The sequence below is a fragment of the Pseudochaenichthys georgianus genome, chromosome 4 (genome assembly GCF_902827115.2).
Source record: "Pseudochaenichthys georgianus chromosome 4, fPseGeo1.2, whole genome shotgun sequence".
NCBI classification, from domain to species: Eukaryota; Metazoa; Chordata; class Actinopteri; order Perciformes; family Channichthyidae; genus Pseudochaenichthys; species Pseudochaenichthys georgianus.
Genome location: NC_047506.1, coordinates 16,098,359 through 16,123,645, shown reverse-complemented (window position 1 = coordinate 16,123,645; position 25,287 = coordinate 16,098,359). Strand labels below are relative to the sequence as shown.

Sequence of the window (25,287 nt, the reverse complement as noted above, 5' to 3'; positions counted from 1 at the left end):
ACAAAAACTGTTTTAGTTCCTACATTTTGAAAGGTTGATTGAAAATAATGATGTGTGGTGATCAAAAACAAGATATTTAATGAATACTTGGAATATTAAATGATTAAATAAATGGATTTCCAAAAATATAGCTAAGAAAAACTCAGCCATGCATGAAATAACATTGTAAGTCAATACGGGTAATTTTTGACCCATGTTGTCCCTTAGAAGGGGTATGCATAGCTTGTGTATCAAAGGGTTAAGATAGACACAGCTTTTCACTGCTCTGTTGGGTCAAATAGAATGACCTCGATGATCTTAACGCCATGAAAATGTGTTACTCAATAGTCACAGGCTTCGATTTGTGTACTCAGTGTATCAATTGATGGTAAAATGCATTTTACTCCTCTGAGGCTTATTCTTTGAGGCCATGTATCTGATTTTGGAAACAGACCATCTTAGTTTGTATGAGAGATACTGTGTGACAATCATATTCTAACAGATCTCCTCACAATTAAATCTGCTAGTCAGATGTTTGCATTGATTGATGCATATAAACCAAAGTCCCTGCATTGTGTAATGCTTACATTCAACTTAATTTTGTCAAGTATTTTTTTATTTGATCCTGAAATATTTATGTAAAGAAAATAGTAAACCCTTTTCATAAAATGTCCCAAATATCAGTTGCTCTGTAGGCATTTATGAAACTAAGGGCCCTATAAATGCGGTGTTACCTTAAATAATTGCCATCAAATAATTGTGACTCAAGAACGCATGAATGTTTTCATCCTTATTTAAGTAACAAAAAACACAGTATAAAAATACATTGACAAAAGTGTTGCTTGCAAAATACATTCATGTACAATCTAAATAGATTAAATATCAAGTGACCTGGAAAGAGAACAGATTGACTTTATGGAGGTCAAGATACAAACTTGATAAAATATACTAAAAACGAATAGCTACATGTTTCTCAATCATGAGGGTATACAGCATCTTCATGATTCGTGTAAGGTCTGTTGGTGTCGCAGCTTGTCATGGCACGATGGCTAGTTCAGGTTTCTGATATCATCAGATAGTCATTTATTCCATCCACACAGTCACAGCCATAAAGATCAACATCTGTGTGTACTTTCTTAATGTCCACAAGCTGAACAGTGAGCCCTCAGTGTGCTTGTTTGTTTCAAGTTATTCCTTGTAAATCCTCAGAGGTGTAAAAAGGATGTGTAAGCAGCTCCTCGTAGCTCTGATCAAGCAGTATCTAACTTTGGAAAACAAGAAGACAACTGAAATTTAACTAACTAAAACTAGTTAGTGCAAGTTAGTAGTCATGTTGCAATACAGGTTTTAAATAGTCCTTTTGAAGTAAATACAGACAGCTCTGTAATAGCGACCGTTGCATGGACTGTATCTTAAAGAGTTGTTTGCATATTTGTTTATGTTCTACCCTGCCTGTTTGTTACTACATGCACCTGGATTTGGATTTTCTCTTGAATACATGCTCATTTGAATCTACACTTTGTGATCAGGATGTATGAGGTTATATTTGTACACATATGGCATTGCATATGTCTACCCCTGCAATCTGACCTGAATGCATATAGTCGGTGTGTGCGCATGTTCTCATGTATCAATGTTTAGTGCATTAAGTGTCTGATTGCTGCATGCATACATCGTATTTGTGACCTTTTTGTTGTGTCGATGCAATGTGTTTATGGGGTCATCTGAGTAACCAAAGGAGGGTAAGCAGGCCAAACAAGAGGCTAGAGGTTGTGTTTACGCAGCTGCTTGAGGTGTGGCTGTGGGGATGAGGGGGGCAGTCTGTGTAGGGCTCTAAGCAGGCAGCGTAGGCCATGACATGCGCCACGTAGTTCTGCTCTTTCACCCCATGGAACAGGTGAGCCATTGGGCCTTTGGCATAGATGGCCACATCCTCCCCGCCGTGCGTCTCAGAATCCAACGGGACGGCAGCCTGCTGCATGTACTCCTCATCATCTGGAGAGAAGTTCGTAACAAAGCACTGTTTCAAGCAACTCTCTGCTTTGATCATCAACTGTTAATACAACACAGATGCTTTTATGTCACCACAAATATGATGTCAGAGAATACCTTAGCAACCCATGTCACTGTTAGCTTTTAAGCACTGGATTCTCTTTGTTTGTCATTCAAATACCACCCACAGGGCACCTAGGAATAGTTTTAAGATTGCATTCACCTTTGGCTGTTGCCCATAACTTGTGTCTTCAAATCTTCTGGAATTTACCTAATTACATTTAATTACAACATTTTAAAAACCAAGAACGTTGTTTAAGTTATTTACTTAAATGACAGCATTTACTGCCTGATCTTTCTAAAGTGTACAGACAGATTCCAGAACTTTTTTTTATGCAAACAAAGTGTAATCATTGGTGTGCTCTAGATGAAAGGTCATTTTGCAGTTCTGTGAATTTCTCATTGCCAAAACTATGTTGGAAAACCTTAATGTATTGTCTAACCACGTCAACTTTTTAAAAAAAAATTGCAATAGTGTTTTGGCCTTATGGTTTTAATCAGAATATAAATGCTGTCTTTTTCATTGCTTCATTTTTCTCCAGATGGATACTTAAAGTTTTAGAAATGAATGTCTCACTTGTAATTGCATGTTTACTTAGGGTGCCAGATGGGTTGAGTGTGCACTTTTGAAACACAGATATTAAACTGTCCATTCAAAAATACAAAATTGTGGATTTTAAAAGGTAAATCATTCCTGTAAGTATTTCCACCTTCAATGCACACTCATGCAATGATTAAAGTGAATGGTGCAGAACAAGTGGAGGAGGAACTGGATCATTGCTGTCCAGTGTTCCACAAAGAAATACAAATAGCTATTTTTAAGCAAAGTTACATGTACTGTAAACAATGAGGCCTGTTGAGAGAACGGAGGAGAAGACATTACAGTCACTATCATAAATATTATATCCATCTTCCCATTCCAGAGAAAAACATGGGCATGAGTCAGCCGTAACCACATGAGTTCACGCTGTCTCTACACGTCAGCACAGACACATCTGAAAGACATTAGTTTGTACCATAGGTTTGTACTTACGGTAATCCACCATTGTGATGTTCCCTCTGGTTCCATTTATATGAACATAACCAGGGCCGTTGGCATACAGTATGCTGGTGAAAGGCATTTTGTCATCGGCTCTCTTTGGTGCCAGGCCTGAAAGACAAAGGGTCAATACAAAAACATCATTCACATTTTCTTTTCACTGAGAGGCAAAACGAGCACTCAAAATGTATTTCGTGAGACAATTGTACAATTGAATGTTTTGAACTTGTTGTGTGAACAGTCTTGAATTTTTAATATAAAACCTCATTCATGAATGTCTAAACAATTATTTTAGGCCTATTTTCCACATATGGTATTTATTATCAAATCCACTTTGTTACTCTTTTTTTTTTCTCTACACTTTTTATGTGCCCTCGTATATAACCTTAATGATCTGGACTGCAGTCACTTCTTTGTGCTTTGGACCATACCGAAGATGGGATTCCCTCGAGGTGTGTTTCCTCCAAAGGTGAAGACGTGGGAGTGGTCAGCAGTGACCACGGTGAGAGTATCAGATTCCCTGGTTAGATGTGCAGCGTGCTGAATGGCTCGGTCGAACATCACAGCTTCTGTCAGGGCCAGTTTGGCAATGCCGTCATGGTGGCCGTGATCAATTCTTCCTCGTAACAGAGCAACACAAAACGGATAAATAAGACCTGGCCCAAAACATCTGACGACACACCTATAACAGACTTAGTCCACATTTCCTGTATGATTATGTTATATATAGCTTTTTCTTAACATTATTCAAAATGATTTGGATAAGTTGGAAGGATTTTAGATATAGCACTCATCTTCCACAAACAGGAAGTATCCTTTGGGATTCTTGCTGAGGATTTGTATGGCTTTCTCCGTCATCTCCACGATGGAGGGGTCCCGTGTTCTGTTCCGAAAAACCTCGAATCGCATGTCCTTTGGCTCAAACAGACCTGGAACCCCCAAAAAGAACAAATCATAAATTAAATGTATTCATAAATCAATCATAAATTACATGTATTACTTCTGTTTTTGGAGGGTTGATAGAGGAGGTGCTGATAAGACATTACAACATATTCAGAAAAGCTTTCCCATTGATTAGAAACATACTCTGATGATGCTAATAAGAAAAACAATAATATAAGAGTAAACCCTCTCCTAAAGAAACCCATACTCAACCCGTCTGATGTTATAAACTACAGGCCTGTCTCTCTCCTCCCGTTCCTGTCTAAAACACTTGAACGTGCTGTCTTTAAACAACTCTCCTGTTATCTCCATCAGAACAACCTTCTGGATCTGCACCAGTCTGGTTTCAAGGCAGGTCACTCCACAGAAACTGCTCTCATTGCTGTCACTGAGGAACTGCACACTGCCAAAGCAGCATCCCTCTCCTCTGTCATCATCCTGTTGGATCTGTCTGCTGCATTCGACACGGTGAACCATCAGATCCTCCTTCGCACTCTCCAAGAACTTGGAGTTTCAGGCTCTGCACTTTCCCTCCTCACCTCATACCTCAAAGACCGTACCTACAGGGTAACTTGGAGAGGGTCTGAGTCCGACCCTTGTCAATTAACTACAGGGGTCCCTCAGGGCTCTGTTCTTGGTCCCCTCCTCTTCTCCCTGTACACAAACTCGCTCGGATCAGTCATTAGGCCGCATGGTTTTTCATATCACTGCTACGCTGACGACACCCAATTAATTCTGTCCTTTCCCCGCTCAGAGACCCAGGTCGTCGCACGCATCTCTGCTTGTCTAGCTGACATCTCTCAGTGGATGTCTGCTCATCACCTCAAGCTCAACCTTGACAAGACTGAACTGCTTTCCCTTCCGGGAAAGATTGTCCCACTCTTGACCTGACAATCAACATCGGCACCTCTGTTGTTTCTCCGACTCAGACTGCAAGGAATCTGGGTGTGATCCTAGATAACAACCTGTCCTTCACTGCAAACATAGCTGCTACAACCCGCTGCTGCAGATACACGCTTTTCAACATCAGGAAGATACGTCCCCAGCTGACCCAGAAAGCCACGCAGGTTCTGGTCCAGGCTCTCGTCATCTCACGCCTAGACTACTGCAACTCCCTGGCTGGTCTACCTGCATGTGCCATCCGACCTCTGCAGCTCATCCAGAATGCAGCGGCTCGTCTGGTCTTCAACCTTCCTAAATGTTCCCACACCACTCCGCTCCTCCGCTCCCTCCACTGGCTACAGTAACTGCTAGAATCCACTTCAAGACACTGGTACTTGCATACCATGCTGCGAATGGATCTGGCCCTTCCTACATCCAGGACATGGTTAAACTGTACACCCCAGCGCGTGCACTCAAACAGCTCACTGCACCCGCACTGCGAGGGGGACCCAAGTTCCCATCAGCAAAAGCACATGGGTTTGCTATCCTGGCTCCAAAATGGTGGAATGAGCTCCCCATTGACATCAGGACAGCAGAAAGCCTGCACATCTTCCGGTGCAGACTGAAAACTCATCTCTTTCGACTCCACTTCGAGCGATAGAATTACTAACAAAGAACTGCTAACAGAGCACTTATATACTAATAAAAGACTGGCTTATCTATAGCCAGTTGAGTAGCACTTGAAATGTTTGGCTCTATGAAACCTGATGTACTTATTTGATTCTGTTTTGTTCAAGGTTGTGTCTTCCTGGTCGAATGTACTTATTGTAAGTCGCTTTGGATAAAAGCGTCAGCTAAATGCAATGTAATAAAGTAATAATAATAATCTATTGCTGCCATTAAGGAAGTATGTAGAAGCACATTTGTATCCTGTAAAGATTACAGGCAATAAACGTGTTTCTGTAACACATACATGAAAGCAATATAACTGGCAAGACATACTGTCATGCGCATCATTACAACAAAAAACGCCCTTTCGTTAAGTATCACTGTAGTTAGGGGTGATTTTACCTGCTAACTGTAAATGTTTACTGCAGTCATAACTACATCATACGACTGTAAAGATGCAGAAGTGATTAACAGTAATTGAAATCCTCTTGTTTCTGAGCCACTGAGAAGGTTTCGTGAACTCAGATAAGACGTTTATCTGTTAACGCCTGAGAAGTACGTTATGGGTCAGAATGTGTATGTTGTGTGTGCATTGTTGTATATTATGTTTTTTCTTTCCTGTCAGTGTTGACGGATAAACAGTACTTACCCATTAGCCTGTCAGTAGTTTTAACATTAATCTCATCAAACTCCTTCCTGTGCCATACATAGTGTGACTTCTTTTTCTGAAAAACAAATCAGAGACACTTTAAACCCTTGACTCATATGTTAAGATATGTGGAAATATCTCAAATAAATGTTTAATAACCTACTGGTTTAGCCTTTAGCCACACATCAATGAGGTTCCTTTTGTCTTTGCGGTCCCCCTTTCGAGAGTTGGAGGTAGGGTACTCGGGGTCTGCAGTGCCTTTTGGTGTCATATACATCCTGCCTCCCCCAAGAATTACCTTTAATGGATTGTCAGAATGGGATCATTATACTTTTTGTTTTGCATATGATGTTCATTGCAAGGCAAGGCAAGGCAAGGCAAGTTTATTTATATAGCACTTTTCGACGCAGGGTAATTCAAACTGCTTTACAAAAAAGAAATGAAAGACATTAAGCATTAAAAAAGAAAAGCAAATAAAATAAACATTAAGGAAAAATACATGGATAAAAGTTACAGTGCAGTCTAAAATATGAATAGTTCAATTAAACATTACAAGAAAAAGTACATGGATAAAAGTTACAGTGCTAATAAAATAAACATTAAGGAAAAATACATGGATAAAAGTTACAGTGCAGTCTAAAATATGATTTAATTTAGACAGACTTTCTTCACCATATTTTGCTCGCATGACATCCACAATCGGACCCTCAGGAGGCTGTACACACCCCTCCCCTGCTTTGCTTCCATAACAAAGTCTTTAAAGTGTTACCAAAACACTCCGTGTTACCAAAACACTATTTTTCATCCGTCGATGCCAGATATTCCAAATATCTCTGCTTTCGAGCAGTCCCTCTCATAAATGTCATGGAGTTTAATTACGTTTAGAAAAAGTACATGGATAAAAGTTACAGTGCAGTTTAAGATATGAAAAGTTCAATTAAAAACAGCGACAAAAAGAAAAGTCTTCAGCCTGGATTTAAAAGTAGTAAGAGTTGCAGCGGACCTGCAGGTTTCTGGGAGTTTGTTCCAGATATTTGGAGCATAATAACTGAATGCTGCTTTACCATGTTTAGTTCTGACTCTGGGGACAGAAAGCTGACCAGTCCCTGAAGACCTGAGAGATCTGGATGGTTCATAGTTTAGCAGGAGGTCAGTAATGTATTTTGGGCCTAAACCATTCAGTGCTTTATAAACCAGCATCAATATTTTGAAATCTATTCTTTGACACACAGGAAGCCAGTGTAAAGACTTCAGAACAGGAGTGATGTGGTCCACTTTCTTAGTGTTAGTGAGGACTCGAGCAGCGGCGTTCTGAATCAGCTGCAGCTTTCTAATAGATTTTTTAGTGAGACCTGTGAAGACACCATTGCAGTAGTCGAGTCTACTGAAGATAAAGGCATGGACAAGTTTTTCCAAATCCTGCTGTGACATTAGTCTTTTAATCCTAGATATATTCTTTAGGTGATAGTAGGCTGATTTAGTAACTGTTTTAATGTGACTGTTGAAACTCAGGTCAGAGTCCATGACTACACCTAGATTCCTGGCTTTATCTGTTGGTTTGAACATTGCAGACTGAAGCTCAGCGCTAACTTTTAAACGTTCTTCCTTGGCTCCAAAGACCATTACCTCAGTTTTATCTTTGTTTAATTGGAGAAAGTTCTGACACATCCAGTCATTGATTTGTTCAATGCACTTACTCAGTGTTTGAATTGGAGCATAGTCTCCTGGTGAAATTGTTACGTACATTTGTGTGTCATCTGCATAGCTATGGTAACTTATTTTGTTGTTCTTCATTATCTGAGCCAGTGGTAGCATGTAGATGTTAAAGAGAAGAGGCCCCAAGATGGAGCCTTGAGGAACCCCACATGTCATATTTGTCAACTCAGATGTGTATTTACCTATAGAAACAAAGTTGTTTCTATCCTTTAAGTAGGATTTAAACCAATTTAGAACTGTTTCCGAAAGTCCCACCCAGTTTTCCAGTCGGTCTAGTAATATGCTGTGGTCAACAGTGTCAAACGCAGCACTGAGATCTAATAATACTAACACTGAAGTTCTGCCACTGTCTGTGTTTAAGTGGATGTCGTTAAAAACCTTTACAAGAGCAGTCTCAGTGCTGTGGTTTGGACGAAAGCCTGACTGGAACACATCGAAACAACCATTTAAATGCAAGAAATTACTCAACTGTTGAAAAACAACTTTTTCAATGATCTTACCTAGAAATGGCAGGTTTGATATGGGCCTGTAATTGTTCATTACTGAAGCATCTAGATTATTCTTTTTTAAGAGCGGTTTAATGACTGCAGTTTTCAGGGCCTGTGGAAAAATACCTGAGTGAAGAGATTTGTTTACTATATGAAGTAGTTCTGAGGCCATGCAAGGCAAAACATCTTTGAAAAATCCTGTTGGAATAATATCAAGGCAGCAGGAGGAGGACTTCAGAAGTTGTATAATGTCCTCTAGGTTTTTATCATTAATCTGATGGAATTGTGTCATGATGTCTGAATTGATGTTAAGTGGACACAGAGACAGCACATTTGCTGTTCCTGATGCAGAGGCACTGACTGCTTGTCTGATTTTCTGAATTTTGTCAGTGAAAAAGGAGGCAAAATCATTGCACGCCCTGGTGGTTAGAAATTCAGAGGCTACTGACACTGGGGGGTTAGTTAGTCTGTCGACGGTAGCAAACAAGGCACGTGCGTTGTTTTTGTTTTTGGTAATGATGTCAGAGAAGAATGATTGTCGTGCGTTTTTCAATTCCAAATTATAAAGGCCAAGTCTCTCTTTATAAATTTCAAAGTGAACCTGGAGATTTGTTTTTCGCCACCTGCGTTCAGCTTTTCGACATTCTCTTTTTTCTGTTTTAACGGTCATGGCCTTTCTCCATGGAGATATTTTCTTCCCAGTCACTTCCTTTACCTTAATTGGAGCAATGGCATCTATAACATTTTTAATTTTTGAATTAAAATGATCTACTAGCTCATCTACTGAGATGTTAGCAGGGGCAAGTGTGGAAGAAAAATTCTGATAATATTGTAAAGAATAATCCTGCCATAACAATAGAGCACACTGGATAAACAGCATTGCTCTAGATTTAACTTCATTCACCTAACTTTTGAAAACCTAGTTATGGGTCCGGAGGATTAAGATGATAAGGGTATATTTATTAAAGGTCACCTATTATGTAAATTCAATTTGTTCATGTCTTTTACACATAAATATGTGTTCCCTCTGTGTAAAGAGATTCTGAAAGTTTCAGGAAAAAAGACCCCCTCTCTTTCTCCATTTATATAAAAAACCTGTCAGAAAATGAGCTGATCAGATTTTGGCCACTTTATGATGTCATAACCATTCTATAACCAATGACACACCCCCCCCCCCCCCCCCCCCCCTCTTGAAAAAGGGCTGGAACAGAGGGGATTATGGGATGCTACAATGCATGATCTGTTTGGTATTTGGAGCCAAACACTTCAGAGACATGTTTTGTATATATCTGAGACCTATGATATATTGATGAAAAACAGTATAATAGGGGACCTTTAAGCTGTTTAAATCACAATTGTGCTTACATACATCAATATCAACATTGGTGACGAGTTGGGTGGCAATGTCGACGCACCCCTGTTGGCGAGCGCCTGAAGGAAGATCTGCGTCACTGTACCAACTTCGGCTGACAGAGTGGGCATAAGCTGCTGCCGGGGAGGCATGCTGGACGCGTGTGGTGGTCACTACACCAACTGATTTACCTGGACAATGCAGAAACACACAGAATAAACAACTTACAAATGACATTTAGAGCATTGGTAAGTCATTTAACATTTTCTTGGACATAGAGCTGCTCTAGAGGAAGAAAAATTGGCACTGGCTCAGTTCATATTAAGTAACCACAGTGACGCAATCCTTCCTGACAGTTGGAAGTAATCAAGTGCAGGTTCCAGTTAACAATAGGAGTAATTGCTCCTTAGAAAAGCGTTTAACTACAGAATGAATGAGTGAAAACATGAAATCACTGCTTTTTACATTGTGAATGCCCAATAGCCCTCTAGTATTAGTTGAAGGTTGTACTTTTGTAGGATGTGATATTATTACAAAATGCTGTTTTGTCTTCCACTAAAATGCCAAGATTTGAGGACTTTATGTGCCAAAATAGCTCAGTTGGGAGGTGTTAGACTGGAGATCAAAAGGTCCCTGGTTCAATCCCTGGTTTCGGCAGCAACGAGCTACATTTTCTGGACCACTTGCTTTGATTGTTAGAGCTGCTGAATCATAGCAGTCTAATATGGTGATTTTCTTTGTTGTACATTATGTTTTGTGATTGATGGTCTTATTAGTAATAATTTAATTAAGATCCCAGTTAACTTGCCCTTTAAATTTGACTTTTTTTCTGGCTCATATCATCATTAAAGTCCTAGAAACCTTGAAGCGTTGTAGGGTTAAGATGTATTGCTTTAAGGGAAGTTCTTTTGAATACATTTATCTTTTTGCTAGAAAGAATGGGTATACATTTTCTAATAATGGAAATGAAATAATCCTCAAACATGAATGATAAACAAGTTTTGATACATATAAAGTTGTGCATGTATAATATACCGTGTGTATATGATATACATGACTATAAACCCAATTATAAAGGTCAATGTGATCTCTTTATTAGACTATTCAGAACATTGAGGTGACACTTAAGTAGCCAGTAGTAAGCAATGAGTAACAGGCTTATCAGTTGATTGATTTATTCCTCTTATTTTGTTTTATGGCAGATATGATCAAGGCATTTCTTGAGATAGGAATGTAATTAAAACCTCTGGCCTTTTCCAATACAAAAACACACATTATAATGAGCCAAGACAATTTGACCTTTACCTTGTGCTTTAGCACGCCGTAGCACTGAGTAGACTTCATTCCCGAAGGTGGTATTACACTCGTAGGCCACTGCGTTAGCGCTGAGCCCCACTGTTTTAGCGTTGGCTTTTACTCCACAGTGATAGGCTGTTGCCGTGCTTGCGCTGTCTGCTACCTGCTTATCCACACTGTAGGTCTGTGAAGTAGAAGCATAATTAACATTAAAGGACAGAAATAAACATACTCTGTGTATAAGTAACACTAAATACTTACACTCACTGAGGGTCAGTTACATTACAACAATTGAGTGATTATACTTGGCCATGAAAATGATTCAAACTTTAATTTCACTTTAAATTTCACCACAATGTCTGCAATTTTGGTTTAAGTGTTGTTCTTAGCTAAATCCCTTAAAACCCTTTTCACACAGGTTTTAAGACTTATGTCGAAGCGGGATGGTATAGGGCTAGATGCAACATGTCAAGAGAACAAAGCAATGCAAAAATTGGACACTCTAAGCCAGTGGTTCTCAAACTTTTTCCGTCAGGCCCCCCTTTGGAGAAAAAAAAAGTTGGGCCCCCCCAACACAAATAGTCACGTAATGGGCCAAGTTAACATTTATTAAAATACATTAATATGAACGTGAGCATTCCTTTCAAAAAAAAAAAATCACTAGAACAGTGATAATAAAACAATGCTCCATAAGTCTGGGTGCTAAAAAAAAAAATACATAATACAATTGTGCAATCCCTTTGCTAGAACAATAAGTTATAATACTTTGCCACTTTGCAATCTGTGCAAAAACATTAAAAGAAAGAAAATGCTGATATTTGGCAAATAAGTGTGTCTTATCACAGCATTAGTGGCTGCAATGAGCCTGTTTTGCACAGCACATTTCTTCAAAACGGGGTTGCAGGCTCAGTGGTGGCGCCAGAGATTTTCTTTTGGGGGTGCTGTAGGGTAGCTTGACGTTTCATAGAGGGTGCTCAAACATTTAGGGTTTCCCATTAATGTACCGGTCGCTACAGTTGAATTTTGTACTGCAACATTCCCCACGCACATACACAGTACCCGCGACTGTTACAATGAAGGCTCGATAATCAGCTCACGTCATATAGGTGTAAGCAGGGGTAAAGTGCTATTTTTATAAGTGGGGAGTGGACCTAACATCCTCCAGGGGGGTCCAGGGGCATGCTCCCCCGGGATTTTTTTTTTTAATATATATATATATATATTGAAGTTTAAGGTGGGGTAGGTAATTTTGGAGAAACCAGCTCGAGTGCGCTAGAATTTGAAAATACACAACCGGAAAAAATCTGCCACTGCCTTACAGAGCCCCTCCTCCAACACACACAAATGCACACATGACCAATGAGGGCACGAGATAAGTTTGTGCACAGATGGAAGGCTAAAATGATTGGTCGTGCTTTTTACAGCGCTACGGCTTCCACAGATGACATTTTTTCATGGATTTTTTGTCAAAGCACTTAAGATATTCATTGCTATCGGGATGTTAAGAGCATTCCATGGAATATAGCAAAAAGTGTATCTTGAGCCGGTTTCTCAAACTTACCTACCCCACCTTTAAAAGCATCAATCTGGTGCACTTTGAGAGCAAAATGAAGAGATCTATGGATATATCACTCAACACCCAAATGAAACAGAACTGTAAACAGATTTTCTTTTTCTTTATGGATATTTTACAAATCACTCCCCTTTTAAACTGTATTCTTGTTTTACTGTCATAGTATTTCACAACTGTTTTTCATGTATTCTCTTATTTTTTTGTATACCGATAATGATCATATACTACCACTGAGATAACTAATCTCAGTGGGTAATCTAAACACTGAGAGAGTCATTTACCTCACTGAGCTGAGGTTATCTGAGCCTCTCAGTCTGACAGGCGAGAGTTCTCCCTCCACCTTGTTGTTGAAAAAGCTCCTTATATCCGTTAGCGTAGCTAGCTAGCACCAGATGCTAACAATAACAATCTCCGGTACCGGTGCGCCCTCTCTCTCTCTCTCGCTCGCGCACGCACACACACAAAATGGCTCGTTCCACAGACACAGAGCCGAGCTTGAATGAAACACAGAGACCCAGACGTACTTGTACTGTACTCTAGCATAATTTTTCAAATTATGAATTTCACACATAAAAATAAAAAAGACATACATTTATTGGGGGTGCTTAGGGGGTGACGCCGCCTATTGACCTTCCATCCTCAACATGTACATTACACACCTGTGTCCTACAGCGCCCTCATAGGTTCCTAAGGTTTCTAAGTGTAACTTCCGCCGGTCATGCCGACGCCATAACAATTTTCTTTTTTTTCCAATTTTTTTTTTTGTCAAAAAATGTTTTCCTCCTGGTCTCTCGCGCCGCCCCTGTCATGCCTCTGCGCCCCCCAGAGGGGCCGCACCCCCCACTTTGAGAAACACTGCTCAAAGCAAATAACCCACCCATCTTTACACTGGGGCAGGGGTCGGCAACCTTTTTGATATGAAGTGCCATTAAAACATGTTTTTGTTATCAGCGTGCCAACGATCGAGAATTATCAAGGGGCCGGGGGGGTTGAGGAGCTTGACGCTCGTGAACTATCAGCAGGAGTGCGGGGGGAGCCTCGCTGCGGGGAAGCAGTGTGTAGACCTGTCAGCGCAACTTACATGATGCCGAATTTAACAAACACATTTAAATAATTGGTTTAAACGGCATAATAATAAGGACAACACACTCTCACTCCATAATCGTCCGGGAGCGACGTTTGGTCAGGGTCCCGTGGCGTGCAGTTGTGACGCTCCTAGGCTCCTTCAGCTTCATAAAGGGACGCAAATAGCTTTCAACTGATTGCAATGTATTCCCATCTGCGGCGGGATTTGACGCTCATGGAAGCATGGCATTCGTTTGTGTCGGCTGCCCTTAAAGGCAATGTGAGCCACCATTCCCATTGGATAACGGAGAATTGTACACCCGGAAGTAAGTATTCCCCTTACTGTCGATTGATTTTACAGTGATATCTGCACTACTCATCGACTAAAAAACACCAGATTATCCTTGTTAATTACACAACATTGATTGGTTTAAATTGTGTGCAATGCTTTTGTATTTTTCCCTTTCGATTCGCCCTGACTCTGCCGAGCAGAGTCAGGGCGGCTTCTATTCCAAGTACTTCCTCGTTCCCAAACGGGGAGGGAACGGAATTCGGCCAATACTGGATTTGAGGGCTCTGAACAAATATCTAAAAAGATATAAGTTTAGAATGCTCACTCACACATCTCTGCTGCGGCTCGTGCGACAAAACGACTGGTTTACATCAGTCGACCTGAAAGATGCGTATTTCCACATCCCAGTATATTACCCACACAGGAGATATCTGAGATTCGCATTTCAGGGGATCTGTTATGAATACAGAGTACTCCCCTTTGGTCTGTCTCTCAGTCCAAGGGTGTTTGTACGATGTACGGAAGCCGCGATAGCCCGTTAAGACAACAGGGTATTCGCCTGGCGACCTACCTGGACGACTGGCTGCTTCTCGCACAGTCGGAGCAGGAGGCTGTTACGCAGACAAATGTCTTCGTAAAGCACCTGCTCAACCTGGGTTTCATAATAAACACATAGAAGAGCATGTTGTGCCCCGCGCAGACTATACTCTTCCTGGGTTTACGCCTGAACTCGGTGCCCTTTTCAGCTCGCTTGTCAGCGGAAAGAGTGAAAGCTTTCAGAGCTTGTCTCGCTCTTTTCCAGCTGCGCAAACATGTTCTCTTCAGATCATGCCTGTGATTGCTGGGGCTCATGGCATCAGCCATCCTGGTCGTACGACTGGGACGCTTACACATGAGGGAGTTTCAGCGCTGGGTGGCCACCCTAAAACTAAACCCACTAGAGTGATGGTTACTGTGAAATGCGTAATGGCACTGCGCCACTGGCTGCACCCGACTTTTCTAGTACGAGGTGTGCCTATGGGTGCTGTCCTTTCACGGAAAGTGGTCACCACGGACGCATGTCTGACAGGTTGGGGAGGTATTTATGAAGGTCGCCCGGTGAGAGGTCTCTGGAGCAGAGACCTCCAGCGGGCGCACATAAATTACCTGGAGCTTTTAGCGGTGTTTCTCACCCTAAAACGCTTTCTGCCTTTCCTTAGGGGACATCACGTCCTCGTGAGGACAGACAATACGACCACAATATCGTATATTAACCGCCAAGGGGGTTTGCGTTCTCTCCAGTTACACACACTGGCGCGCAAACTTATCCTATGGAGCGGTAGACGTCTCTTCTCTCTGAGAGCGACGCACGTACCGGGAGTGATGAACCTCGGGGCAGATCTACTGTCCAGAGGTACACCACTTTATGCAGACTGGACTCTACATCCAAGGATTGTGAGCCATCTGTGGGTGCGTTACGGCAGAGCCGCAGTGGATCTGTTCGCATCGAAAGACAACGCTCAGTGTCAGCTGTTCTTTTCGATGCGTGATCTAAATGCACCGTTAGACGTGGATGCACTCGCGCATGATTGGCCCCCGGGCCTTCTGTACGCGTTCCCACCCCTGGCTCTGATACCTCCAACTCTAGCCAGAGTGAGAGAGCAACGCCACACACTTATTCTGATAGCTCCGCACTGGCCAGCTATGTACTGGCTAGCGGAGATATGTCAGCTGCTGTGCGGGCAGCCATGGCAGCTCCCACTACGTAGTACGCAGGGACATACTGTCCCAAGCGGGGGGGGCGATCTTTCACCCACACCCAGAGCGCTTGGCTCTATGGGCCTGGCCCGTGAGTGGTACAATCTGAATACAGTGTGACATGAAGCTGACCCTGGCAGCTGCAAAGCGAGCCAGTGGCACTCATGCGCTATCTGTACAGTCTTCAGGCACTCGGTTCGCCCCAGGGCAAACAGAGTGTGGTTGAAGCCCAACCCTACCTTTATTTTAAGGCGGTTGGTTCAGGTACCCTATTTGACATTGAGGCATCCTCCCCGCCACTGTATTCCTCCGGGGAACAGCGGCCGGATTTGCCGTGTCCAGTCCGTGCTTTACGCACGTACAGGGACAGATCAAGGGTGCGTCGTCATAATGACCAAACCCCTTGTGTCCTGGGCTAACCCTTATAAGGGCAAGCATGTTACTAAGCAACGGCTCTCCCACTGGTTTGTGGAAGCAAATGCTTTGGGGCCCATACGAGTCAGAGTTCGCAGGCAGCCTCGGGTCCGCGAGCTCTTTTGACTCAGGGTCTGGCTGCATCCTGGGCTCTGTCCAGGATGTCTCCCATCCAAGACATTGGTGCAAGCGGCGAGCTGGTCCTCGCCGCTCACTTTTGTCCGCCTCTTAATAGTCTGGACGTTCTACTCCCAGTGTGACTCGAGCAGTGCTGGGCACCTGGTTGAGTCAGAGCTCTACCTGTTAAAGTTCTGGTTGGTTTGGTGATTTTCGAGATAAGCTCGTCTGGCAATACGGGAGCTACAATTTCCCATAGTGAGACATCGAACGGAGTGTTATGAATGAGAACTATAGGTTACTTACGTAACCCCAGTACTCAGAGTAACATGAAGTGAGATGTCTCACCAGACGGCCCTCCTTGCTATGGTGAAGCGAGAAGAGGTGCTTATTTTGAATGACGCATGCGTCGTGGCTCAAGCTACTTATAGGGGGTGAATTCCCTGACGCTGACGTCAAGATCACCAGCCAATCAGGATTGGCGTAATGAGATTGATGCTTCTGTTTGCTCCGCGATGAGGCGCATCCCATAGTGAGACATCTCACTTCATGTTACTCTAAGGACTGGGGTTACGTAAGTAACCTATAGTTTCTGGAAGTGAAACGAGGAAGCAGAAAAACAGAGGTCTGTGATGTATTTTGTGAAACAGAAGAACAGCTGCCTCCCAAGAAGAGCTCGCCTCTCTCCAGTAATTTAAGCTTAAGTGGTTTATTGAACCTGAAGCTTGTTGCTTCTGCCCTCCTCGACTACGGTCTGGGAGCTGACAGGAAAGTTCAACACACAGATGGCCAGTCCGCCCCTTTGTAGCATATTATTTCAATGAGAGATGAGCAGATCGCCACTGGGCTTTCAACTAAAGACACAGCCACGCAAAAACTGCGGCATTTGTACAGCTCCTTATGGGTAGGCCTACTGCAATTTGTGAAGTGCTTTCCTCTGTGGTGAAACGATCAGCACTGCACCACGGAGGAATGCGGCAGAAAGTCACCTGGAGTTAAAGAGAGCGGGGCTGCGTTGCGTGCATGGCTTCCTGCTGCAGGTAATGGGGAGAAACGCTCTGGCGGCGGTCTCGTTCAGGATCCGAAAATACAATTTAAATATTTTGCACACTTATTCCACTTATTCCTAGTATGCCACTGGTTACGGTGCCGCGTGCCAGGGGTTGCCGACCCCTGCACTGGGGTATTCACACTCTCACTCTTGTTTTCTATCTCTTAATCCGTGTCACGCATTGTACTGATTTACCAAGCAACAACAGATACAAACACAGAGCTCATCCTTGGAGTCTGTCCACTGATATCTGAGTTGATAGTGTGTTAGTGTGCGTGCGTGCGTGCGTGCGTGAGTGCGTGCGTGCGTGCGTGCGTGCGTGCGTGCGTGTGTGTGTGTGTGTGTGTGTGTGTGTGTGTGTGTGCGTGTCAAAATAGTCTATTTAGAACAATGTGTATGTTAATCTGTAATCAGCGCAGATTTGTTAACATGTTAAATTGTTTCAAAGATGGTTCAAAAGGCGAAATGGCGAAACATTTAATGCAGTGATCATAATTATAATTTATATTTCAGAGAATTTGTTAATACTTGATAGAACACAGATTTATACGATAAACCCCTCCTTCAAATTATAAATGTCGATGTAGTCCACACTTATATATTATTTTTGATAAAAAAGTGATGAATGAGCTAAAGGTCAGGAGTGTGGTGCTTTTACCTTTGACAGGGCTAGATATGGGAAAGTGTCCATGGCCAGCATTGTCTCCTCCCCCGAGCCGCCGTCCATCTGACCTCGCAGGATTCGAGCTGCCGACACTGTCGACACACCCATACCTGGGAGAAATCATTTACAGGTTAAGTCAGCAATATAGTCCATTTTGTTTCTTAACTTGATTATATCAGTCTACTGACAAGAACAACGATTTTGAATGCTTTGACTGCATGTGGAGGTGTTGCTGTTTTACGCCCACCAATCCCAGAATAATTTCCCCTGTCCAGTTTTCAAATGTTTCAAAATCCAGAACAAAAATAATAAATGTGTTTATTTGAAAAAGCAAGTCAAGGATATTTACATAAACGGATTACAAAATTCAATGTAGCGTTTTACTAGAGAATCACATATTCATAACACAGATTATTTGAGGCAAGCATTCAGACCACTATTGGTGGAACATATAAACATACTATATAACATTATGCTATGTCAATATTAGGCATTTTGACATAAAGTATGCAGGATACGCGTTTTGATTTTCTGAAACAATTTATGGATCTGTTTTATCCATTTGTGTGGTCCACTATTGGATTTAGCCCCTGACTGCGAAAACCATACTTTACTAAGCCTATGTCACAATGATGCACTTAACTCTTCCTTCAAAATCAGTCATAAATTTGAAATGATGCATGCTCTGTGCTGGGCATTACTGGAGAGATACACAAAGAAAACTTCCCGACCACCCAGAACTCTGACTAAGTCGGTCTGATGTAAAGCAGATATTCTGGTAGTTTACAAGCAAAACACTCTTTGCACCCCTTAGCAGCTCCTCTTACAGAAAATAAATCGTAAGTGATCAAGATGAAAAGTTTCCCCAACTGGCCAGAGTCATCCATTTGGTAGAAAGTCACTGAATGCCACATTAAATTCCAAAGACATGTTCTGTCTGATGACAACTATCTTAAAGATACAATGTAAAAAGTATGATCATTAATAACGTCATGAAACGCTGTTTGTGCGAATCTTTCAACAGGGAACTGCAATTCTAACTGTCGAGTTCAAATTGACTGCACCACTAGTCCAATATTCACTCTAGCTCTGGTAGGAACATATATTGCTCTTTAGCTGCAAAATCCTCTGCTATGTTTACAAGCTTGTCCTAAGTTTACTATCAAAACAAGTAGCTCTAATAGCTCCATAAAGTTGAGGGGAACTACAGGAGTCTGTGGGTTTGTCACCGCAAGTGATGCCTTTTACATTACATTTGTGATTATATCCATTGTTGAAAGGTTTAAGTTTAGGGAATTAAAGTACTTGATTCCGGTAAATGTGAGAAAATTACATGTTGAACATCATCACTTCAAAACTCTTTTGCTCAATTCCAAGAAACATAATCAATTTTAGGCTTTTGAATAATTGACTTAAGATATCCAAAGTTTTATAACAACAACTGGCTCATTGGCCCTCAAGTTTTGACAGACGCCTGCCTGGCTTACAGTCTGCTGTCCAAGCCCCTTTCCCTCAATCCATTCTGAGCACAGCCAAAGCGCTGTAACTGAACCCTCCTGAGTGTGGTCTTGTATTGCATATTGAACTGTACTTAAAGTTGAGGTTGAAATTAACAATCTTTTCGAAGTACAACCCCAAACAAGTATGAGCTGAATGTCTGCTGAGTGTATTGCATAAAGAAAGCACAACCTACCGTCACCGAGGAACAGGATGAGGTTCTTGGCCTGGTGCTCCCGAGGGCGGAGATTCAGCGCAGCTTCCAGTGTTGCCCTGGCCTGAGCATCCCAATAGGCTGGCTCCTTCTCAAGTTCATAGAGTGCTGCCAATTGGAAACACACAGATTGATGGAGAAGGAAATAGGTATGAGGGGGGTGAGGATGGATACAAATTAATCTCTGAGATTTAGCATGAAGAGAATCAGGGATGTGTGTGATATTGACTTCTTAGTATGTGTGGGTGTGTGGAGTTTTGCATGAGTGGAATACTAAAGCTCCATTGCAGAGAAGCTTCAAATGTGTCTGTGGGTGCCTGAACACTCATTCTTTGTGTTTTCTGACACTTTGAATTATATTTGGCCTTGGGTTAAAAAACTGAGGTTTCCTCGAATAAGTGTAAAAATGACAAAAAATAGCCAAGAAGAAACTTCTGTTTCTGTCCATTTATGCCCACTGAGAGTCAAACAGGAACATTGCTCCAACCGCACACCAACACAGCGGAAAGACAAACAACACATCCCAAATTTGAAATCAAAAGGTAGACACAGGCACAATATACTCACACACACATACTTTTGTGCATCTACACTTACACATACTCTCTATTACACCTACACACCCAAGTTTGTGTTCATGAACCAGCGCAGTTGAAGTTCTCAAACACAGTCTGTCCCCACGCACTCACCCATTCCCAGGTTGAGGTTACCTGCTTGAGTCCCTCTGCGCGTCCATTTGTCTGCCCACAAAGTGCCACTAATATCCCAACTGCAGACAGCAATAACAAGACTGTTGTCTCCTCACCTTGGCTCTCCATTGCAGCCCGGACCACCGCCAACAGTATGGGGCCCAGAAGGATGAGCAGGAGATTGGGGGCCCTGCAATGTGGCGTCTGCATCTCTAATCCGGGGGACCTGGAGGCTAGAGAAGGTTGACACACACAGCTTCCAGAGCAGCACACCAAGCCCAGAAGTGTGTGAGGCAGCTAAGATCTCCGGCCCAGCCTTTTTAAAGCCCTGCTGGGTGTGTAGTAAGGAAGGGCAGACGCCAGCTCATAGGCTTAGAGCTACAAAAGAGGGAAGAGAAAATGTGAGAGAAGGAAGAGAGAGAGAGAGAGAGAGAGAGAGAGAGAGAGAGAGAGAGAGAGAGAGAGAGAGAGGCTGGGACCACACAAGATTGCTGTAGCATCACAGCTCCTTGATTCCTGAAAATGCACTACCCCCATTTTATTGTTTTAAAAGCTTCCTCTAATTTAGTTCTCCCCTCTTTTCTCTGGCTCCCCCACTCTGAGTTGTGTATGATAAAAATGTGAATGGTCCTTTGATGTGGTAAATGTACAGTATAATGGGTCTTTTTATGCAGCAGCCTTTAACAGGGAGAGAAACAAAATGGATACCCAATTTGTGTTGGCACCAATCACAATACAAATCATAACTATGTATTTTTCCATTTATTTTCCCCCCATGCCCTGGAAAAACAGTCCAAGGGGAAGAAAATGAACGGGGTGAAAGCTATTCTTGAAATCATCATGATTAATTCTTGGTGTGCTCTGCTTTTCATGTTAGGAAAATGATCATATTTCCATTTCCCCCTCTCTGAATTTTTTGCATTTAAAAGACCCCAACATTTTCCCTCTCTCAAGTTGTCTTGGCTGGTTTTTCCATGGGAAGTGAAGCTGGGTTAGAATTTTCCTTGAGGTAGTAGAGACCGCCTGCAGAAGGAGAATCTCTCTCTACCATGCGAACACAACAGTTAATGTGTGAAATGAAGTTGTTCCACACGGCCAGAAGAATCAAAATTCCAGAGGAAAGAGTCTCGTCTCGTGAACCCATGAGGCTGAATCTTATTTCAATTCAGAGCTCTGGAAGACGCTTTGTTCCCTGCCAATCGCTCAGCTGTTGCCAAAAGGGGTTTGCAGTTAGTCACATGTGCCTAATCAAGACTGCAATAAAAAGGCCTCACATGATGCGGCCCACACCACATCACTGGCAATGATAGAGCAGGAAAACTTGTGAAGGCATGTCTGTCGGTCCATTTGTTATGGGTTTGCTCCTGAGAGAAAGTCTATTTAATGTTGGGAAAGTTTAAGTAGCTTCCTGCATAACAAGTGTAAACACCTGGTGGCGGTTTCAGGTCTCAGTTTGGATCATCCCTCCACCAAGAGGTGCTTAGTAGCTTTTGTGGGCTGATTATATGGCAAGCTTGAATGCTTGTGGGAAAGCAGTTATAGTCTTAAGAAGACTAACTTAAACAAAGCAAAGCAGAACAAAAGTTTTGAAAATGTATTTTATATTTCAGGAACAAAAAAACCTTCTGATGTTCAACTTTCAGTGGTCCCACACACCTTCCCCCATGGGTTTAAGATGTTTCAGTTAGTATTACATTTGTAACATTTTATCCTGGCTTCTGATGGAGAGCAGGTTTATATTTAACAGATGGTGACAGCCAACACATCTTCCGGCGCAGACTAAAAACTCATCTCTTTCGACTCCACTTTGAGCGATAGAATTACTAACAAAGCACTTATACTAATAAAGGACTGGCTGCCAGTTGAGTAGCACTTGAAATGTTTTGGCTCTATGAAACCTGATGTACTTATATGATTCTGTTTTCTTCAAGTTTGTATCTTCCTGGTCGAATGCACTTATTGTAAGTCGCTTTGGATAAAAGCTTCAGCTAAATGCAATGTAATGTGATGTGACGTTTGTATTCTATTGAGATCACAGACGAAGCAGAGGAAACGGTACAGTGGGGGGCTTTTCTTCATCATGTGGTGTGCTCAAACTGATTTCCCGTTCTATAACTATATTAGTGAATGAATGCAAGTTCTGCACCACTTCCCTTTCCCTTTCAAAACCGAATATCAGATGTTGAGAAGAAACAGAACAACTTAAGTGACTACAAGTTATTTGCTGGCCTTTTTGGCTGATGGACTGTCATTTGGCATTTTTCTTTTACTCTGCCTGCTCTGTCTGAAAAAACAAGGCATGGTAATAATTAGAGAGAATTCCTCCAAAATGGAAGAGCATCCAATTGACTTTGACCTAAATTCTTGGGGTTACCCTTTCTGACATGAAAAAAAACTGAAAAAGCAGATCTGTTTAAAGTGTATAGCAATATACATTGCTTTACAGCTACCCAAATACCTATTCACACAAATAAGCACTCCCTTTCTTCCGCATCTGGATCCTGGTTCAGACTCCCCTAAAAGTAGATTGCAAATGTTATACTCCCCCTCTGTTTGCCTTCCCCCTGCCAGGCTCCTGTAACCTATAGGATCTTTAAATTACAGTAGTTAGCTAGATTTTTGCGTTGAGAATACAAGTCATGGAGGGAAATATTTAGGTTTAGGTTGTCAAAGTGAGAATATACACGTGGGTGGTGCCAGACCACACAACCACAATTTCAAAGAAATAACCAAATCCTTTTCACAGCTTTTAAAAGGTGGCTTTTAAAAGGGATTAGAGATATAGAGAGATTGAGCCAAGGATACTGATGGCAAACGTTGGTGATGCTTGAGATGGTATCTTAAAGAAGGGAGAGAGTCAGACGTTCGGTAGGTCGAGGAAAAGAAAGAGGAGACAGACGTATTGCCAGATTTTGAGGATAATAAAAACAGAGACAGCACTGGTGGAGCAATTAAACTAGAATGCAATGATGCCTGTGATCTATTTTGGCCTTCTTACAAATATGACCCCTCTTCCCTCAAAGACACACTTGAAGAGTGACATCCACAAGACAGATGAACAATGTATCTAGATCAATTTAAAGAGGTTCCATAAATGATGTAACCCTTTTCTTATATAAAGTGTGGTGATTGAGATCCCATCTCAAAACAGTTAGACAGCCAGCCATAAAAGATTTTACTGCTGGCATGCAACTCAATTGGGACAATTATAAGTGAAGTACAGAGAGACCCACGTCCTGACTCAAGAAGGCTCACGGCAGCAATGGCAAGAGATTGCTACCTCAACATCAAACAGAAGTGGCCCCTCTAGGTTTTTAATTGGACTCATAAAAGAAATATGGGAGTGTGTATGAGAGTGTGTGTGAGAGTGTGTGTGTGTGTGTGTGTGTGTGTGTGTGTGTGTGTGTGTGTGTGTGTGTGTGTGTGTGTGTGTGTGTGTGTGTGTGTGTGTGTGTGTGCGTGCGTGCGTGCGTGCGTGCGTGCGTGTGTGTGTGTGTGCGTGCGTGCGTGCGTACGTGCGTGTGTGTGTGTGTGTGTGTGTGTGTGTGTGTGTGGACTAGCATTACTATACTTGTGGGGACCTAAATCTGTTTACACAGTCACGTGTGGGGACTCGCCTCCCTTATGGGGACAAAATGGAGGTCCCCATGAGGGGAATCATTAATTTTAGGGTGAAGACTTGGTTAGGGTTAGAGTTAGGATTAGGGTAAGGGTTAGGGTTAGGGTTAGGGTTAGGCATGTGTTGGTTATGGTTAAGGTTAGGATAAGTCTCCAGGAAATGCATGTAAGTCAATGTAATGTCCCCTGAAGTGATGTATACATGGTACATGTGTGTGTGTGTGTGTGTGTGTGTGTGTGTGTGTGTGTGTGTGTGTGTGTGTGTGTGTGTGTGTGGTGTGTGTGTGTGTGTGTGTGCTGTGTGTGTGTGTGTGTGTGTGTGTGTGTGTGTGTGTGTGTGTGTGTGTGTGTGTGTGTGTGTGTGTGTGTGTGTGTGTGTGTGTGTGTGTGTGTGTGTGTGTGTGTGTGTGTGTGTGTGTGTGGTGTGTGTGTGTGTGCTGTGCAACCCAGTCTCACGGCATTTCGTGTTCACCAACACGATTTGCCCCTTTTTTTCGTGTTGCACAGCACGATTTTAAAAGCAATGTATTTCTACTGGTAACGTGTTTCCTGCCTGCAGGCTGCAGCACGTCTTTTTCTCCGGTCGGGTCGTGGAAGACCGGAAGCTGTGTGGTTCATAAAACATGTTCTTACTCAATATCAAGCCACAATTATTGCTTTTATTTTAAATCGTATAATTTCGGACTTTGGTTGCCGTCTGTGAGGAAAATAAATGGGGCTCAGAGCCTCAGGATACTGAAATCTGTATTTTTAAATATTTTTTTCCTTCTAATTTGTTATTCTTTTCAAAATAACACACTGTTATTTACTCACCAATAACACACAATTATCCTTGCTTTTATTTATTGGTTTAATTCCATAATCTCTGGCTTTTTTGGTGTCCGTCAGGAACTGAATTTCAAAATAAAAATAACCGGAAACAGACGTAGGCCTATAAGGGACATTTCGAGCATCATTGCGATTGTCAACATTTCTGAGTTTAGGATGGCCGAAGACACTACACTACCCATAATCCCCAGCTATCGTTTAGGACTACAGTTCCCCGTCAAACAGCTGTGTGAAATGGAACGAAACCACGCCAGACTATCCAAAACTGGAATCGAACACCCCCCCAGAACTACACATGCTGGCTATTGTGTTTCGCAAAATGTTCTATGGGACGTCTCTACTGAACGTTTTCGTTTTTCCCACAATTAGAAGTTGCCATTATTAAACACATTGGTGTTATCAAATGTAAAACATATAATTAATAAATGGGTGGAAATCACTTGTGTCCATAATGCGCAGCATTAT

At 42.2% G+C, this 25,287-nt stretch overlaps 1 protein-coding gene across 1 annotated transcript; it reads right to left on the bottom strand.

Annotated features, from left to right (window-relative positions):
- Positions 1-815: 815 nt before the first annotated feature.
- On the bottom strand, positions 816-20,649 carry alpi.1 (alkaline phosphatase, intestinal, tandem duplicate 1). The gene is made up of 11 exons (XM_034081521.1): positions 20,493-20,649; positions 19,670-19,795; positions 17,971-18,086; positions 11,073-11,247; positions 9,786-9,958; positions 6,376-6,510; positions 6,213-6,288; positions 3,865-3,999; positions 3,502-3,693; positions 3,065-3,181; positions 816-1,974 (listed from the first exon to the last, which is right to left on the bottom strand). The coding sequence occupies exons 1-11, from the start codon at positions 20,584-20,586 to the stop codon at positions 1,700-1,702; spliced, it is 1,614 nt and encodes a 537-aa protein (XP_033937412.1). The 5' UTR covers positions 20,587-20,649; the 3' UTR covers positions 816-1,699.
- Between the last annotated feature and the right edge of the window lie 4,638 nt (positions 20,650-25,287).

Excerpts from the sequence above, each read along its gene's own strand:
- alpi.1 (XM_034081521.1), bottom strand. The coding sequence starts at position 20,586 with ATGCAGACGCCACATTGCAGGGCCCCCAATCTCCTGCTCATCCTTCTG. Across the intron at positions 3,694-3,864 it reads ATACTTCCTGTTTGTGGAAG|GAGGAAGAATTGATCACGGC; the intron begins ATGAGTGCTATA and ends TTGCTCTGTTAC. Across the intron at positions 3,182-3,501 it reads TCGAGGGAATCCCATCTTCG|GCCTGGCACCAAAGAGAGCC; the intron begins GTATGGTCCAAA and ends TTTGTCTTTCAG.